Source organism: Hyaena hyaena, unplaced genomic scaffold (genome assembly GCF_003009895.1).
Source record: "Hyaena hyaena isolate Hyena2069 unplaced genomic scaffold, ASM300989v1 scaffold_41, whole genome shotgun sequence".
Classification (NCBI taxonomy): domain Eukaryota; kingdom Metazoa; phylum Chordata; class Mammalia; order Carnivora; family Hyaenidae; genus Hyaena; species Hyaena hyaena.
The window spans coordinates 2,163,012-2,181,709 of NW_024080673.1; the positions used below are offsets into that span (position 1 = coordinate 2,163,012).

General features: G+C 46.2%; 1 protein-coding gene across 7 annotated transcripts in view; it reads right to left on the reverse strand.

Annotated features, from left to right (window-relative positions):
• MGAT5 (alpha-1,6-mannosylglycoprotein 6-beta-N-acetylglucosaminyltransferase) overlaps nucleotides 1–18,698 on the reverse strand; it is a 330,034-nt gene that overhangs the window by 30,928 nt on the left and 280,408 nt on the right. For all 7 annotated transcript variants that reach the window (XM_039229960.1, XM_039229959.1, XM_039229962.1 and 4 more), the window contains 2 exons: nucleotides 12,906–13,055; nucleotides 3,252–3,398 (listed from right to left, as the gene is read on the reverse strand). In XM_039229960.1, coding sequence (XP_039085891.1) covers nucleotides 3,252–3,398; nucleotides 12,906–13,055 — 297 coding nt within the window. The remainder of the gene's footprint in view (nucleotides 1–3,251; nucleotides 3,399–12,905; nucleotides 13,056–18,698) is intronic.

The following is an 18,698-nucleotide window of genomic DNA, read 5'->3' on the forward strand; positions in this document are numbered from 1 at the left end:
AGTCATCAAAATCTTTAGAATCACCAATAACAAAAAGGTGTCAGTTGCCAATGTAGTCTTAAGATACCTTTGATTGATCACTGCCCAAAGGCTCATATATAGAAATGGCAGTAAAAATCGACAGGTTTCTTCACTTCTCATGTATTAAGAAAAAAATCACAATGAGGGAAAAAGAAAACCACCTCAGAACCACCAGCATAACTGCTGTAGGCAAGATCCACTGACCCATCGTAAAAATAAATGGGCAAACATTTGAAGAAAACCAGGATATATGCATCGTTTCAAAATATTTCTTCCAATACAGAGAAAACCAGTAACTTTGTAGTGAAGAAACCTAGCAGACACTACCGTAACCAAGAAAACTACACTAACCAAGAGATCAAGGTTAATACCACCAGCAATTAGACATACTGCTACCATGCACCTCCTGATATGATACACTGAAAAGATCACATCACTTCTCTGTGAGATTCTTGCTAAAAATGTGTCATCTCAAACTAACCAGGAGACAACATCCGTCAAATGCAAAGTGAGCCACAGTATACAAATAGCCGGACAAGCACTCTTTCCAAGTTTAAGGTTGTGAATGACAAGTTACTGAACAATTGTCACAGATTGGAAGAGATTAAGGAGACACGGCAATTAACTGAAACGTAGGGTCCTGGATTGGATCCCTGAACAGCAAAAGGATAGTAGTGGAAAAAATGGTGAAGACCAAATAGAGTTTGTAGTTTAGGTAACACTGTGGTATCAATGCTAAGGTCTTAGTTCTGATTACTATACTTTTGTTACCTGTTGTCACTAGGGGGAGCTGGATGAAGGATGTACCCAAATTCTGTATATTCGTGCAACTTTTCCGTAAGACTGAAATTATTTCCAAATAAATAAAAAGTAAATTCCAACAATTCCACGTGTAGGGTATATGCCCCGAAGAATCAAAAGCAAGAATCCCAGCGGATGCTTGTACACAAATGTTCCCAGCATTATTCACAACAGACACAAAGTGGAAACAACCCAAGCGTTCATTAACAGATGAAGAGATAAATAAACGTGGTGTATCTACACACTGGAATATTACCCAGCCGCTAAAAGGAATGAGATTCTGACACACGCTATGAACCTCAAAAACATTAAGGGAAACAAGTCAGTCACAAGAGAACAAATACTGTATAATTTCACTTACATTAGGTACCCAGAAAAGGTAAATCTAGAGAGACAGAAAATAGATGAGAAGTTGCCAGAGGCTATGGGGAGGGGGAGACTGGGGGAACTGGTGTTTAATGAATACAGTTCTGTTTAGAATGATGAATAAGTTTTGTGGGTAGGTGGACACGACTAGCTGCACACGACTGTGAATACACTTCATACAAGTGACCTGTACACTTAAAGTGGTTAAAATGCTAAGTTTGAAATATGTATATTTAATCGAAAAAAAAGGGAAAAAGGAAGCAAAATTACAAACAATTACTGCAACGTGGGCAGAACTTCAGAGATTTCATACACCTAAATTAAGATGTATGCATAATTTATCAGCCCAAATTTTCTGTCCCAAACTCCACTGTTTCAAGTAAGTCGTTACACCCCTGTCCGTTACAGAGACTCCTAGAATGAGATGTTCTCACTGCAGCAGGGCATCTTCTCAAGCCTTCCCGGGAACGAGCTCTTCAGTGCCACGCTGGATGCTCCGAGTCTGTGCCCTGGCGCCTCCCACAGCACCTGGCACACAGGGGTGGGTAGGTATTGCTGAGGAATGATTTCCCTGACAGGAACCACTCGCCCACATGCAAAATTCAAATTTATTTGAGTAGCAGAAGGAAAAGCAAGCATGCAGGCCAACACACACACAGTTAAGCCTTGTCAGAGGCTGTGTGGGCCACAGGTTCTTCTTTCTGGGCGTCTCAAAAACTTATGGATCTCTTCCTCCATCCCCTCTGGCCCTTTCACCACCAACAGGGAGGGTAAGAGAAGAGAGCTCTCAAAATAATCAGCTCGGTGAATCGTTAAGATCTCTGAATGATCAAAAACAATAATCATGGAAAATGCATTTCATGTTTTCTTTTTTTTTAGAGGGGTGGTGGTCAGAAGAATCGACTTGGAAAGGCTTAAAAGCAGCAGAGCTGAAAATCTCATGCTTTAATAACAGTGCTGCTGGGGCGCACGGGTGGCTCGGTTGGTTAGACATCTAGCTTCGGCTTAGGTCATGATCTCATCGTTCCTGGGTTCAAGCCCCACGACTCTGTGCTGACAGGTAGGAACTTGGATCCTGCTTCTGACTCTGTGTTTCCTCTGTCTCTACCCCTTCCCAACTCATGCTCTGTTTCTCTCTCTCAAAAATAAACATTAAAAAAATAAAATCTTAAAAAAAAATAACAGCACTGTTATACTGCAGTATGTTATAGGTGTCCACCTGTGTCGTCCCCCAGGAGAAGGCCCCAAATGACAGGGGAGATCTCAAGGACCCTAGCTCGCAGAGGCTTCCTCCTTGTGAGCAGCCCACAGAGCCACAGAAATAATAAGAAAATCAATCTTATGGTTTCTTGCACACACCTGTTTCTGACTAGATACAGAAACACCCAGCTTGATCACTCACATGCTCTAAATGACTTCTTTATTGCCCCACATCAAATCCAACTGCCTTCAGTAGTGATTCATCACCCACTGTGGATTTTCAAGAGGATCTCTGAAAGCAATTCAAATAAGGCTTCTGCAAACAGTGTGAGCACAGGACGGTGCCTCCTCATGGCGGCCGAAAATACCAGGCACACGACTTCAGCCTCCCACGGTATGTCTTGTCTCTCAAGGCTGACAGTTAAGGACCCTACGGCTTAGCCTTTATTCCCCACAGCCCATCACGGGAGCAGGTTCTTCAAAAATACACATTAGCCAGTTGATTTCCTTATTCAATAAATTCTAAACATTCAGAAAGTCAGAGCCTAACTACTGAGAAGGCTGATGATGTCTGTGTGCATCAGGACAGGGCTGACGCAGAGTGGAAAATGCCACAGTTCGCAGAGGGACAACTGTTTGCAAGGCCTGCCTGAGCCACCACCAAGTTAGGAGACGGCTTTGGCCATTCCTCACTGAGCCCCTGATCCTCCTCCTCCGCCTTCCAACTATGTCCAATGAGGTTGATGATACCTACAGTCCCAGGTGAGGGGGTCTGAATGGGCCCCTAGCACTAAGTAGCTAGTATTCATATTGTTGAAAACTAGAATGGTGTGTTTTTTTTTTTTTTTAATACAGATGCTTACCTCTCTCAGCGTCGGCTTGCCAATGAAAAAGTCTGTGTTTTTGCTGCTTTTGGGTGGGCTGAATTTGGGATTCAGAAAAGCACATCCATTTGCGATGGCCTCCAGGGGAGCTGGGCCCTCATAAGGGAAGCCGAGTCCAACAAACAACTGTAAGACAGAAAAGCATACCATACATAAACACATCAGTCAGGACGGACATCCCTGAATCACAGGGGGCTCTTCTGTGCTTCATCCCCATGTGGAAGCCTCAGAGACTCTGGAAGGTTCCCAGATGCTGGGTGGTAGTGAAGAGAAGGCAGCTCATGTCAGGAACTGCAAAAACAGGACCAAAGTCCTTTACAGGCTCATGAAGCTGCTCAGCTCATTATGTTCTCCTCCTCTGTAAAAAAACAAACAAAGAAACAAACAAACAAAACCAAAAAGTAAAGAAACAAGCGTGGGGGGGTGTGGGGGGGAGGTGGGCAGTTGAGGGGGTATGGAGGCAGGGGTATTTAAAAGAATAAAAAACAACAACAACCAAGACCCAACAATAATCTTTCTGTAACTCACCAGGAGACATGACTGGAAAAACACTTGCTTAACTAAACAGAAGGTTTCTTCATTGAACCAAAGAAACAACAGGCCCTTTCAGTGATGCTGGGTGGAGGGACAGAAAGGTCATTTGGCGGTTTGATTACAGTTCAAACGGAGCTGCTTTAAAATGATGGTAGGTCAGTAAACACAGGTTTTCATAAGGGGGTTTTCACGGGGGGACACGGACAACTTTGTTTATATCTCCCCCTCAGTGGAGGGGAGAGGGTGCTGAGTGGCTAGATGGGCAGCCAGCACACCGTGTGCTTTCCCAACGGCAGACAATAGATGGCGGCAGAAACACACTCTTCGAGTCCTCGCGCAAACTGTAGCTCAGAGCTGCTGGGACAAAGGGGCCTTGCTGCAGCTCCCTGGCAATGATTCCCCCGGTCCAAAAATGAAACAGCATCTCAGGGAAATGCCTCACTGCATCTCCTCCCCTGGGGACCTTTCACTCTGCTGGAGGGCTGTCAGCTATTGATGGCAGGGTCCAAGTGTGGGCTTGGTGAGATGGGAGATCTCCCTACCACAGCAAGGCGCCAATGCTGAGATCACTCCCGCCTCCAGAGGCACATCAATTGCCAAAGGATAACTGAGCCCCAGGGCATCGTTTCCTTCTGCAGTCACTGAGGAACACCCACATGGCCAGGCCCCCTGAGAAGGAAGGATATTGGTGAACGGAATGTATTGCATGCCTGATTCTCCTTTCCTGGGGCCCTCTCCCCAGCAGTTCTGTCTTTTGCAGCTGCTAAAATCAACGGTTACTTAGAACGGTTCCGTCTGGGGAGACTGGGGTCCAGGCTGCCAGGTTCCCTGGGCACCAGTGAGCGATGCAGAAAGTATGTGCTGGGCACTCAATTCCAGGACTGAACACTGAGCATGGCGCCCGCTGGGCATACTGGAGAATCACAGAGCCCCCACAGGCATTTTTCTGGGACAAGAAACAAAATCTCAGGTTTTCTGGGTAGACTCCCTATCCTATGACTGGATGGTTTTTTGCATGAAACAGGGTAGTTAACCCTGCCTTCCCCCCGCCCCCCCCCCCCGCTTTTTTTTTTTTTTTGGCTTGTTTTGGAGAAATAACCTGGAAACTTTGACATGACCAAATATACCATCAGGGACATCCACTGGGTAAACTGAGGAGAAAGGCTCTGAGTGGTCAGCAGAGCTCCCACTGTTGGCTGCGGGCATTTCCCCTGAAGCAGAGCCACTGGAGACACGGGGGTGAGGAACACTGTGTTAGCAGGAGCCTGGAAGATAGATGATTATAAGGGGCATCTCCACCACCATTTGGAGGCCCTGTTTTTGGATCTTATTGATTCTTGCTAAGTAGCTGAAAGGAGAGAAATTATCAGAAAGAACTTAAGTGTATCAGGTGTGACCTGAGCATGTGGCTCGGGGGTGCGGAGCCAGGGAGCGTGTCTGACAGCAGCAGAAGAAATGGAAGGCAAGAGTGGGAAGGACTAGTCCCGAGAGATCACAGCTCCGTTAAATATGAAGACTCCAGGGTTACCATCCTTCAGGCTTCAGAGCTCTGTGATCTGCTCCCTATCCGAGTTTGCGGAAGATCTCTCCAGGGGAGAGATGATCTCTCTCAGGTGGTGGGTGGGTGCAGGAAAGCCCAAGGCTTCCCGATCCTTGTGAGTCTGAGAAGAAAAGTGCAGGAAGATGCAGACAGGGGTCTCTGTGGGTTCAGCCAGACAGACCTGGAGCCCACCGTGAGTCCTGACCTCTGAAAATCAGGCCCTGCCATAAAGTGCTGATACCTTCATCATCAACTCTAAATTGCAAAGAACTTTGGAGGAAATGCGGAAAGCACAATGATTGTCTACTTAAACAGAAAATCCTGGAAAAAAAATTTAATTAGCTCCTTCAGACCAACCAATCTGAACCCATTAATTAAAAGGATTTGAGGCTGTTGCTTAATGGAGTTGAATGTGACCTAGGTTTAATTATATCTGACTAACAATTTGCACCATCTCTGCTGCCCTGCTGGCATCGAAATATCTCAGTACACATAAAGTAAACATTTTGGGCTAACTCTCCAAAGCCTCACAATTTTAGAATGAAGCTTAAGCAAACACCATACAATTTCTTGGCAATGAGTTTTCTCATCACAATAATTAGGATTGCAGGAAATGCACGACTTGGAAACACCAAAATAACAATTCTTCATCACGTCTGTCAATAAGTGATTTTTTCCTGCTTCCTCAGTACTCATTACCTGTGACATTATAATGGAGCAGACGTATTAAGGTCAAATAGCACACTTGAGGCTTGAATCACAAAAGGGTAGGCAGAGAGAGTTCATCACCGCCAAATAACATGCCATGAACTTCTGAGTGCCATGGCCTTGCCACACGTTGGTGCCTTTACCACACTCAATATGCTTTCCTTTAGTCCCCAGCTTCCACTGTAGCATGGGGGCGACAGACACACAAGAATGCATCCAAGCACAGAGGTTTAACTTTTCAAGAGGCAACTGTGGATATTTTATTTATACTTCATCTGGCCTTCAGATGCCCAGAATCTAATGAGGCTATCCCAGATGACAGAACATCCTCATGGCTGCAACTCTGCCCCACCAATAAGCATTTTTTAAAAAGTTTTTAAATGTTTATTTTTTTTATATTTGAGGGAGAGGGAGAGGGAGAGGGAGAAAGAGACAGTGTGTGAGCAGGGGAGGAGCAGAGAGAGAGAGACAGAAAGAGAGAGAGACAGAATCTGAAGCAGGCTCCAGGCTCTGAGGAGTCAGCACAGAGCCCGACACAGGGCTCCAACTCATGAGCTGTGAGATCATGACCTGAGCCAAAGTCAGATGGTCAACCAACTGAGCCACCCCGGTGCCCTCAATAAGCATTTCTAAACCCAGGACTGACACACTCTAAAATTAAATTTTTGAAGTAATACTAAGAGAGAATGGATGAAGCACACAGATTTTATTCACAGCACGGAATTGGGACCTTCCTACATGTTGACAAATGATTCAGTAAAACCACTTGGAATCTTATTATTCTGTGTGAAAGGAGAAAGAGAATTGTTTTAAACCCTTAACTGGAGGAGTTAACACGGAATCCTTTCAACATGTATAAAGGTGGTTCTTAGGAAGACTCTACATGGGTTTAGTCAGTTTCCAGTCACTCGTGATGGGGAACATCAGGATAACCCAAAACAGAAGACACACTCTCACTCAAACTAGTCAGCTTCTCTGACTAGTTTGAACTGGCTAAAATGATGGAGTGGCTCAGGAGGGAGTTTGAGAAACCAATCAATTTCAGCTTATCCAATAAATTGAACACTGGCACAGTGATCGGGGCAACGTGGTGACTAACTGTACAGGGTCTAACTGAGGCAGACCAAAGTTCAGATCCTGACTGGCTCACTTCCTAGTCCTGTAACTAGGGGAAAGTGTTTTCCGCCTCTTCCTATGGATTATCTGAGGTCCATTTATTACATATTCTCTCCACCTATGGGACCTGAGTCAAGGTCATGCAAGCTCTCTAAACTATCTATTCATATGTGAAATGGTGAAAATCATAGTTCTTTATTTCATGGGGCAGCTGTGAGGCTTAAATGAGATATTTCACAGACATGATATATTTCAAAGTTTGGAACTGAAGTAAATGTTCAGTGAATAGTAGTCCAGATTCAAATCCAGATTCAACTTCATGCAGCTGCATGTACATGACCTTGTATTGCTTAGCTGGGGTTTAGGTTGCCTGAGTTGTGGTTGTGGGTTTTACAAGATGTTCAGCACCTGCCTGAGTATTTATGGATTCTCACTGTTTCATAAAGTAGCTGGAGTTTTTTTTAAAAAAAGGGGAGTGACATCCACCAGAAGAGTAAGTAGACATGGTTTATGGTGACTGCCTCATGCAAAGGCCAGTCCCTTGCACTACTGCTGAGCCTTACTTGTTTATTCTTCATAGAATGATTGGGAATCCCTGGATTTGGGGTAATAGGTATACATTTTCTATCTTTAAAAAGAATCCATATGATGGCGGAGCGTGGAAGAAATGTGTTCTCCTGAGAGGTTATGCTTTCATGTGTCCTGAAGGGGCCCTTTCTGGACATGTGTCTTCCCTTTTGCATTTGATGCTGAAGAAACAGAATAGTGGCCAAAATCTCTTCCATACAGGTTTGGCTATACCCTCTCATGGGCTGCCCAAGCCACTCACCTAAACTATAAGAAGATTCTCTTGTGAAGAGCTAGAAAGGTGAGAGACAAGACAATGACACTTGTCAAGTATGTTTAAGTGCCTACAGTGTGTCAGAGTGGGCTGCAATGTCAGAGGCTATTTCCTGGAGACCAGCTCACTGGGAAGACTCCCAGATTATCCTTGTTACCTAAGTAGCCTTTCAGAAATAAAACAAAACACAAACAACATATCAAAACCAAAAGTTCATACACTTCAGTCATTTGGAAGCCCCAGTTCATAAACCAATGTGTTGCAATTTGCACTATATATGCATTAACTTGGAGATGGGGGTAGGGGGTAAGCAAATATTTGGATACATTGATAACTGTGGATGCTGGCCATCTTCTGCCATGCCAGCACGAAATGTTTACCATTAGAAGGCGTGAGGCAACACAACAGGCCTATTCACGTCACATTAAGGATGGGCTCTCATGGTACCGAGATCAGAGGACTTTTACGATAAGAGATAATTCACGGAGAGGACATAGGTGAGGGGGAGGGAAAATGGCTGTTACTGCCGTATAAATCCCTGTGGTCATGTGCACCATGGTGACACAGATGTGCCGTGTTAAAATGTGGCTGATCATTAGCTCCTGTCTTCCAGAGCAGGCTCATCTTCTTATATGAGTGGCTTCACAAGTGATGGTGCACCATTTTACACGACTAAATGGTTGAGCCTGCTCATAGCATCCCAGAAGTTTTACATCAGTCTGCTCATAGCATCCCAAAAGTTTTACGTCAGTTTACGTTTATTATTACTACCTCTACCTGTGCACTTTTCGCATCGCTAGAGTACCCAGTTACCCTGCTGGTCTCCTCTCCCACGCCTGTACACACTTCGTGGGCAAAACTCCTTAGTCATCCCTATAGCAAGAATGCCTGGAATGAGGCCTGGAATGTATTCAGTAGGGAAAATGAGCAAAAGAAAAAATACTAATAGATGAAATCTTTCCAGCAACCAAGTATCTGTGAGGATGAGGAGATGCTGAATGTTTTCGTGTGTATTTGAGTGTGCGGATGCGCTTTTGTCCTTGAAGTCAGAGCAATGACTGAATCATCTCGCTACAACTGCGCCTTGTACATACATGCGTGGGAGGGAAAGAGGGAGAGAGGATTACATGTGTATATAAAATGTTGTCCCCATCTGGCTGGGATGGGAATAACTTTAGATACTGGCCATGAGGATGAAGCCTCCTCGACTGTCTGAGGGCGAATACGTCAGCATCTGAGATGGAAGACGGACTGCTCTGTCAGTAGGTAAGCCCTTGGGCTCTCGCTCATGGCCCACACCTCTGTGATGTGTAAGCAATTCCATGGAGAGGCAGGCACGGGGTGTCAGAAGGACAGTGTCACTCGCTGTGGAAATCTTGGAGATTTAGGTGCATGATTCACGAGCAAAGCAAGAGCTCACTCTTTCGGGCATGGTCCCAAGATCCCAGATGGCTAATGGATTTCATCTTGACTCTTTTCTTCATTCGTTTTATAATCATCTGAAAGCCTTCTACAAGCTAGGCACTGTTCTAGACATTGAATATGCACCTGTAAACAGAACAAGAAAGGCCCTCTGCCATCATGGAGCTGCAGGAGAGTCTGGTTCCATGGGTGGTGGCCCTGGATGTTTGAGAGACTGTGCAACCACATCCAAGCTCATGGGAAAAGTCATGGTTGATGGGGGTGGTGGTGGTGGTGGTATAAGACCTGGGGATGGGATGGAAAAGGGGCAGCATATGCTGTATAGCCTCCAATCCTGCCCAGGCCTCTAGGTGAGTCCCACAGCTAAGCTGCTGAGCTGACATGGTAGGTAGGGAAACAGGTCACAACCCACTCGAGTGCTGGAGGGTGAATGGCCAGAGGCTTGGGGAGCGAAGGGTAACACCATGGACAGCAGCAGCTTTCCCCCCTTGTTGCCGCAGCCAGAATTGGCTCTTGGCTTTCACTGCAGAGAAGGAGTTTCTGTAGTGGCTCACTCCAAATGCACCTCCAATCTAATGCAGGATGGGAATGTCTCATACTATAAGGAGCTTCCCCATGGTTAAGATGCGGGAGGAGGCGGACATGAAGAGGTTAAAAATAGGAATAAGAAAGAAATCACAGTAAAAGCGATGAGGACTTAACCCCAAAAGTAAAAACCTGCCACCCTGTGTTGGCTTAAACTACACTCCCGGAGTCTGCTGGACTGAAAGCCTCGTCCATGGTCCTCTGATAAATAATTAATTCATCCAAATTTATATACCTATTTGAAGAGTCTTTTAGATTCAACAACTTCCTGGCTCTTTTAGTCCCAATTTTAGTGTCACAGCAAATTCCTCCATCTTCATAGGCTCCCCACGTGCTGAGGACACGTGGGCCCTGGTGGCATGCCCGGCCAAATACTGCTGAGCCAGGGGTTTCCTGGGCCTGGGTGCAGGGTTTCAAAGACGTCTCATAAAGACAAATAATGAATGAGGAGCTGATTCAACATCAATCAGTTCAACCCATCTCCGAACCTGAAGGAGCACCAGACTCGCTTTCCTCTCCAGTGAGCCCGAGGAGCGTGTGAATCCCATTCATTCTACCGACATTTGCTTCTCTGTATCTCCAGTTCTCCACTTTCAACGTGGATCGGAATAAATCGCTTTTAAATTGCTCAGAGACACAGAGGAAGGAGTTAGAGGCAGAAAGGGTTATAAATGCAAAGCCTGACTGGTCTTTAGTGTCATTATTTCAAAGCCCAAGATCCATTCATTTTAGTGCCTGCTGCTGTGTCCTGGGTTTAAGGGGAGCCTCGGCGATACAGCGCCTCATTTCCATCATATTTGCCAACTGTTTTAGCCATAATTCCGCTCGGAGTGCTTTCATATATTCTAGTCAGACAAACAGGCAATACAAAATGGGATCAGTGACATACTGTGAAGGCACCCGTTTTTCAAGGATAAATAGACACCCCTCACGCTCAAAATTGAGGCTGCGGTCCTTGGCTGTTAGGCAGTCTCTAACATCACGGCCTGGATATTCCGGGCCTCTGCTCTTTTCCTCGCTGGGACATCAGTGGCCTCCGCTTCGGCCTCTTTCCCGTTCTCTGACAGGGTAAATGGATGGTGTAGGTAAGTCAGGGTTCTTTTAAAATTTCCAAGGCTGAGTAAGACATTCACGAGGCTGGGTTAATAGGAGCGCGAGACAGTAATGACACACTGTTGAGAACCCGCGCTGCTAAATGTAATTTTAAAGAGGCTCGAGCTTTTTCCACCAGCTGATGTGGGGAGAAGTAAAATGAGGCAAATGGCAAAAATAGCATTGCCACTAAAGGGCCCGGACATTCTAACGATTCTAAAATGTCATCCTGAGACAGAAAAAGAACAGAAAGCCGAGAGTGCAAAGTGGGGAACGCACTTCACTCTGGGGTTGCCACACGCGGTCATCGGAATACAGATGACCTTGTAAGGAAAAGAAATCTTAATTAATACAAACCAGATCTTTGGCCAAGGAGAGAGATAATTCATCCACCTATTTTATTCATGGCATCACACAAATGACTTGCAGATAGAAAAGGACCAAATGTGGGCACATATGGAGAAACTGAGGCAGGAAGGAAATGCATGTCCAGTTGGGAGGGGAGTGTCCATTAAGCATTCTTTAGTTTGGGTGTTTATTCAGGTGCCTCGAGGGACTAACTGAGCTTTAATTTACAATAAAAAAAATTTCATGTGAAAGGGTCACCCACCCCAGGCAAAGTCAGTAACTGTGAGCAAGCCAAAGGCTCTAACCTACCCTCTGCTGTTTAAAATGAAGTTAACAACAGGACCTTCCCCATCTACGGCTTTGGGCTGTTGTGAGAGTCAAACAAGGCAGCGTGCGTGAATACACTCTCCCAAATCCGAGTATCACACAATGATAAAAAAAATCGCTATTAAGCCAGAGAGTCTCTCACCCACTCAGCCTCCCTGCTACCTTAAAAATGAAAACACAGCCAGTCAGGGCCCAGAACTGAGAAATTCACTGTTGATAATAAGCTGCCCTGTGTTTCGAGGCAGGGCTCACCCTGGTGTTCTTATTCTTGTATGCCTCGCACCACATCTGGCCCTTCAAGGCCAAACTCTGGTTTATTTGCAAGTCCCCCAACATCACTTTCATGGCAGAATTACAGGCACTGGTTCAAAACAGCACATTCATCACACCACTCAAATAGACCTCCCTCCGTGGTTCCCCGGCCCTGGGGTCTATGCCTGGGACAACCAGCCCCTCACCAAATGCTACCCCCCACCATTTCCCGGCAAGAGAGCAGGCGGGCGGCACTGTGGCTTGCTCCTGAATGTGTTCTCTCTGTCTCCACCACTTAGCCCTCCTTCTTGTGTGTCCTGGGTACCAACCTTCCCCCACCCCGCCAATTGTTCATCTCCTACATCTCTCACGGTGCGCTCCCTGCTCCCACAGCCTGAAGGGACTCTTTCCCCATGTGAACTTCTTCAGTGTCCAGTACAAGTCTGTGAATGAAAAGGTGCAATATAAAGCCACTTGGCGGCTCGATTCCTTGAACAGGGCTGATTAAAGAGGTGGGGAGCCGAGCATCCCAGGCTTGCTGTGAAAGATGCTGATTTATCACAAGGTCTGACCCACAAGACAGGCCCTTCCCTTTTCTGTCTGCCACAGTATCACCCCCACCCCTTGCTCAATGCCTGGCACGGAGTACGTCCCTGGTTAAGTCCACTTTAAACTGCAGCAACCTCTTTCTGCAATTCACTAACTTTTAAGCTACAGCTGAGGTGAAAACCTCTGCCCAGAAATGACTTCATCAGCTATGGCAGCATTGAAAAGACAGCATGAGAGATTCTGATCCCATTTTCAACACCAACGGAAACCACCTGCACACATCGCTGATGGATTTTTTAAAAAATTAATGTAAACTTACCTTGGTTTCTCGGAGAAGAAACTGAAGGTCCCGTCCACTCAGGATGCCATGGTTTTTCACATAACTGGGAATATTCTTCGTGCTGGAGCCATAAACAGTCGCGTGTACTTCCATGTACGTGTGAATAATGTCCAAGTAGATTTTCTTATTCTAGAGAGGGGACACAAGGGACAGGCATTTCTTTTTTTCTTTTCATCCTTCTAACAACCTGTCTCATAGCTGGAGGCCACAGAGATGGAGTTCTTAATATGGAAATTGCAGGAATCCAGCAATCTAACCCCTAATATTTCTTTCAAAAGTAATGTGCCTGAATTTTGAGGGCAAACAGAGTCGTATCACCCCTGTACAACTCTGTAAGGAAGAACAGACAATACAGCAATATATTACTGAATACCAATGATAGATCAAGGCCAATCATTTTTTTATTTTTATTTTTTTTAAGTTTACTTATTTTGAAAGGGGGAAGAGAGAGAGAGAAAGATAAAGAGAGAGGGAGGCAGGGAGGGAGAGAGAGATGGAGCATGAGTGAGGCGGGGCAGAGAGAGGGAGAGAGAATCTCAGGCACTGTGCTGTCAGTGCAGAGCTTCATGCAGGGCTCGAACCTATGAACCGTGAGATCATGGCCTGAGTCAAAAGCAAGAGTCGGAGGTTTAATCGGCTGAGCCACCCAGCAGCCCCTCAAGGCCAATAGTTTTAAAGTATTATCCTCGGCTTGTAAATTATCAGGGACCCAACACTTTGCATTTGGCTCCTGTGCCTTATGGGGGAGGAAGTTTGGGGAAGGAAAGCCCAGAGAAGGCAGTCAGTTGGACTGAAATATTTAGCTGGAGATGCTAAGTTGTCCCTGAGGAATGCAAACATCCCCAGCTCTTGCCAATATTTCTAGTTATGATGAACGCATGTTGTCAGAGTGGATCCCACCTAGTTCGGATCGGGGGGGGGGGGGGAGCGCGGAGAGGAGGGTTTCCCACACTATACATGGATTGGCTCTGTAGCTGGAGAGATCATGAGAATAGCCAGGTAGACAAAAATGTAAGAAAGATTAAATGTAAACTCTGATGAACCCTGAAACATTCAAAAGTAGTTTTATTTTTATTAGAAGCAAAACAAAACCTCTTTTCTGCCCTGAATTTCGAGGCACATTTTCTAAATCAAAACCACCTGTGAAGCAGAAGCGACTTACTTTCCCTTCGTCTCCACATTTCCATGTGACTAAGGAGCACAGGCTCGATTTGGTAGGTTGTGCTTTTTTTTAATTTGAAAAATTCAAGTTCTGTAATGTTTTCCAGTTGTATAAAAGTGGGACAAGTGTTTTCCCCCCATTCTCAGCCCATTTTCACACACTCCAGGAAAATGTATTAATAGCCAGTTTTATGACTAAAGATCGTCAGGGATGTAGGGGTGTGGGGTCAGCAGCCACAGAGCTCAGAGAAGGGGAAGGGGCTCTCAGGCGGGGAGGGCAGCAGCACTCTTCCGCCTCCTCACAGATTTCTGAGCTGGATTTGGGGTCTGCCCTCTGCCAGGCACTGCCCTGCCCTGGTGGAAAGATTACATAGGATGCTCAGTTTTGTGGGACACAAGTTTCAAATGCCATATCAAAAGTCTTCATGGCTGCTCTTGAATGCTGACAAAAACTGAGGACTGATGGATGTGGGGGGGAGGGGGGATGGGCATGGAGGAGGACACTTGTGCGGATGAGCACTGGGTGTTATGTGGAAACTAATTTGACAATAAACTATTTGTAAAAAAAAAAAAAAAAAAAAAGAAAAAAGTCTTCATGGCTGGAAAAACAAACCTAGTTGCCATTCTCCACTTTATGCACCAAGATGATTTTGTTCAGAATCAACCAAGTCCATGCCTGCCCCCTAATGCACGAATAAAATGAACACGTGGACTGAAAGTGTAATTTCATGCCATGTTTGGTATGGCTGGAAGATGCTAAAATTCATCAGGTCAGAGATGTATACCCTTGAATTACTGCAGAGGTGACTAGAAACAGCTTCATAAACCATGGCTTCCTACTTGTAGCTTGAATCAAATGTAGGATCACCTCCCTGATGTAAATTACTTTGAGGAGTTCTATGACACAGGTCTTGTGCCACATGTACTTGCTAATTCCTGTCCCCACAAAACCCCTTCTCAGGGAGTCCAACCTTATCCACAGCCCCCGGTACAGGAATGGAATTCAGTAACCCGGCCCCCTGACGCTGCTGACCAGCCCAGGGTGTGCCTGATCCAAGGACGACCCATCTCCAGGGTGGCCAGGAGCCCAGGGCAGTGAGGCCAGGCTGAGGAGGATGAGCGGAGCCAATAGGAGCCTCTCTCAGGAGCTCAGAATCCTGTACACACACAGATTACTGCCAGATGGCTGTGGGGTACAGAGCCAAAAGGTCACTCAGTGTTGGAGTCTGGGTAATTATGAGCCAGATACAAGTTCTGAGGAAGCCAGCTGCCAGTTTTGGGGGGTGGAGGTAGAAAGAGAGCCAGATGAGAGCTGAAAGGAGGAAAGGGGAAGACTGAGCCAGACAGTTGGTAATAACAGGGACCCAGAAAGAGACGGAGACCTAGACATCACCCCTCTACTCACGATACTGAGAGAGGGCACGGTGGTGGGGCGGGGGGGAGAAATGGTGAGACAGAATGACAAAAAAAAAAAAAAAAAAAAGCAGAAGCAGAGAAGAAGAGAGAAAACCTGGTCCCACTCTGTCCACAGCTGTTCCCTATCCTAAATTTCCCAGATCTTTCTGGATCCTTCCAGTAATAATCACGGCAGCTGCCCATACTTTTCCCCACCCCACACTTTGCTTGAGCTACTCTGGGTGGATTCCTATCACCCAAAAGGGGGCCTGTCAGGACATCTTGTTGGGCTTTTGTTCAGGGACCCGGCAGACTTCTCTCCTTTAAGCATAAAGAGACATTTCCTTGTGAAAAGCCAGCTGCTAACTAGTGAAGAGAGGCGAAAGGCCCTTGAACTAGGTCTGCAGTGAGTGACAAAGGAGAAGAGCAAATGGCCCACTTGGTTCCTGTCCTGGAGAACCCTCGCGACAGACAGGCACATGACTGGGACCCCCCGACCGGATGCCTGAGGAGTGAGCGATACACAGGATACAACACATGTATCGCCATCAATCCCAGAAGAGGTTGGGGCTCCTTGAAATACAACGAGGGGGCAAGCTCAGAGGCATATGCAGAGGCTAATAATAACGTCTGTGAATTTATTAACGGTAAGGCCAGGTCAAATCTGAAAGGAGGAATTGCGTTCAGAGCAGATTTATGTGATTTCAGGAACGAGAAAATCAAATGGGTTATTAGAGGAAAACAAATGTTTCCAACATACTCCAAGCTTTGAAGCTGGCCTGAAAACCAGGTGATTCACCTCAGGCCTCTTGTTGCCGCTTGTCAAGAGTTCCACAGAAATGTGCCGAGGGTGACTCATGCCGTGGGTCCCAGGTAAAGGTGCACGGGCAGCCCTCACACCGAGTGGCTGCCCTTCCCAAAGGTGCTGCTCACTGGATGTCACAGGAGCCCGAGGAGCTGACGCCAGCTTAGGGTCATTGTCAGAATTTCAGGCTCACATATCCAATGCCTCCTGACCCTGGTGGTCTTGGTGTGCTGTTCCCACTTCCCACTCAACAGGGCCAAAGGGCAAGCCATTCCCCGAGGTTCCCTAACTGGCACCCCGCTGTGTGCTCCTGACCTCAGGATGGCCGTCAATCTGCACTAGACTCCTTAGGTACCTGCACAAGAATTACCCATCACTAGACACATCAGCTTCGTCTCCCCCTCTCAAGGCCTTGATCCTTGCTCATCTGGATCGTGCCAGGATTAATACAACTGTCATCCTCACAGATCTCCCTGGGGCTCGAAAAGGCTATGCACCTTGTCCAAGACTTCTACAGGTGAGCAGCGGCTTTGGGACCGAACCCCAAACAATGGGTATGGCTCAAGGTCCCTTGTTAAGCATGCAAAGCGATTCTCTGCATACAGACAATGTTCTCACATACAGACTTTGTAGTGAAGTATGCACAGGATGACACACCCTAACTTCTGGATACAGAGTACTGAGGAGGTAGGGAGGGTGTAGGGAGGTAGACAGCGCTTCAGTGATATTTGTAATATGTGATTTCTCTGTTAAAAACTGCAAAACATTGGGATGCCTGGGTGGCTCGGTTGGTCAAGCATCTGGCTTGATCTGGGCTCAGGTCATGATCTCGCGTATTGTGTCCAGCGTCAGGTCTGGCACTGACAGCTCAGAGCCTGCTTGGGATTCTCTCTCTGCCCCTCCCCTGCTTGTGCATGCTCTCTCTCTAAAATAAATAAACCTTTTTTTTAAAAAAAATCACAAAATATTAACATCTATAAATCTGGGTAGTGGGTATGTGGTATATCAGATAATTAAATTAGAAAAATTTAAATAGATGCAATCAATAAAAAACCAGAAAGCAGTCTGTATGACGTCAAAGGCTGCGCCACTGCCCTGTCACTGGAAGGCTCAGTTCTTGCCATGAAGAGGTTCAAGCTATCTCCTCCTTTCTTGATGTACAGTGCTAACTTCTGTGCTTAACACATAGGGTGCTGATGTTTTTTAAATTAAGCATGGCCCTGCCTGCCTTTCCCATCCCACAGGAAGGGCAAGAGCTGGGAGGGGCATGTGTAGGGGTGAGGATGTTTTCCAGCAGGTCCCTCCCTTCCCTTATTTTGGAAATCCAGGCCCAGGGGAGGTACTACCATGGAACTGAGCATCCTGTTGATCCGAGAACTGGATTCAGATCACTCCCTAGAAAGCTTTCCGTCTCTGACCTAAAAGACCAAGGTCAAAGAAAATTACTTGCTCACCCAGAAATTACTAAGATGCAGTCAGAAGCATCTCGTACTGAGTATCACACCGCGGCGGGCCCCCGCCCCTCTTGGGGGCTGAGAGAAGTGCCTCCAGAAATGTCTCCAGTCTCAGCCGAGCAACTTGGACCCCGAGAACTGTCAGCCTCTAGTTCAATTTAAATTCCCATTAAAAACAACCAATCAAACCGATTAAAATTCAAATCTACCTAAAACCATTTGGAGGCAGAGGGGAGGGGAGATGCAAAGCAAATGGAGTGAACATGCCGGGATAAAGGAACCGTGTTTTCAGTGTGACTGTGGCTGGAGGCAGATGCATTTTCAGAACCGGTAAGAAGATATTCAGAGCTTAAACAGAGAGCATTAGGAAAACAGTTCAAACTAAAGCAATACTCGGGCCACTTTGCAGCAGGGGGAGAGGCAGAAAGTACAAGTGTGGAGTCAAGAGCGCTTTCCCTTTCTAGACAGTGAATTCAGAGTACAGGAATGTTCTTTGGCAAATGTCAGTATTCTGAACTTTTGGTTGAAGTGATATTATATAGTGTTCTCTCCAGCAACACCCCTGCTCTCTGCTGCAGGCACATCCATCTTTTCTCCTGGACTCTAACTCCCTTCCTCTACATGATCACCTTGTGACCTGTCATTAAATATATATATTACATATTTCCTCCCAGGGTCATGGGATCGAGCCCTGCATCAGGCTTCACGCTTAGCCTGGTTGAGATTTTCTCTCTCCCTCTACCGTCTCCCTGGCTCATATGCACTCTCACTCTCTCTCTCTCAAAACAATGATTAATATTAATAGAATATTAAAAAATATTATGCAGCCCTGCCCAGAATTCATTGGTACAAAGAAAACACCTGGTGAGTGCTGAGCCAGTGAGCGTCCTTCCCAGGAAGAGCTGACAGGCGTGGAAGAGCCAGTCTGTCTGCAGACCCCACGCAGTGAGCGGCAGA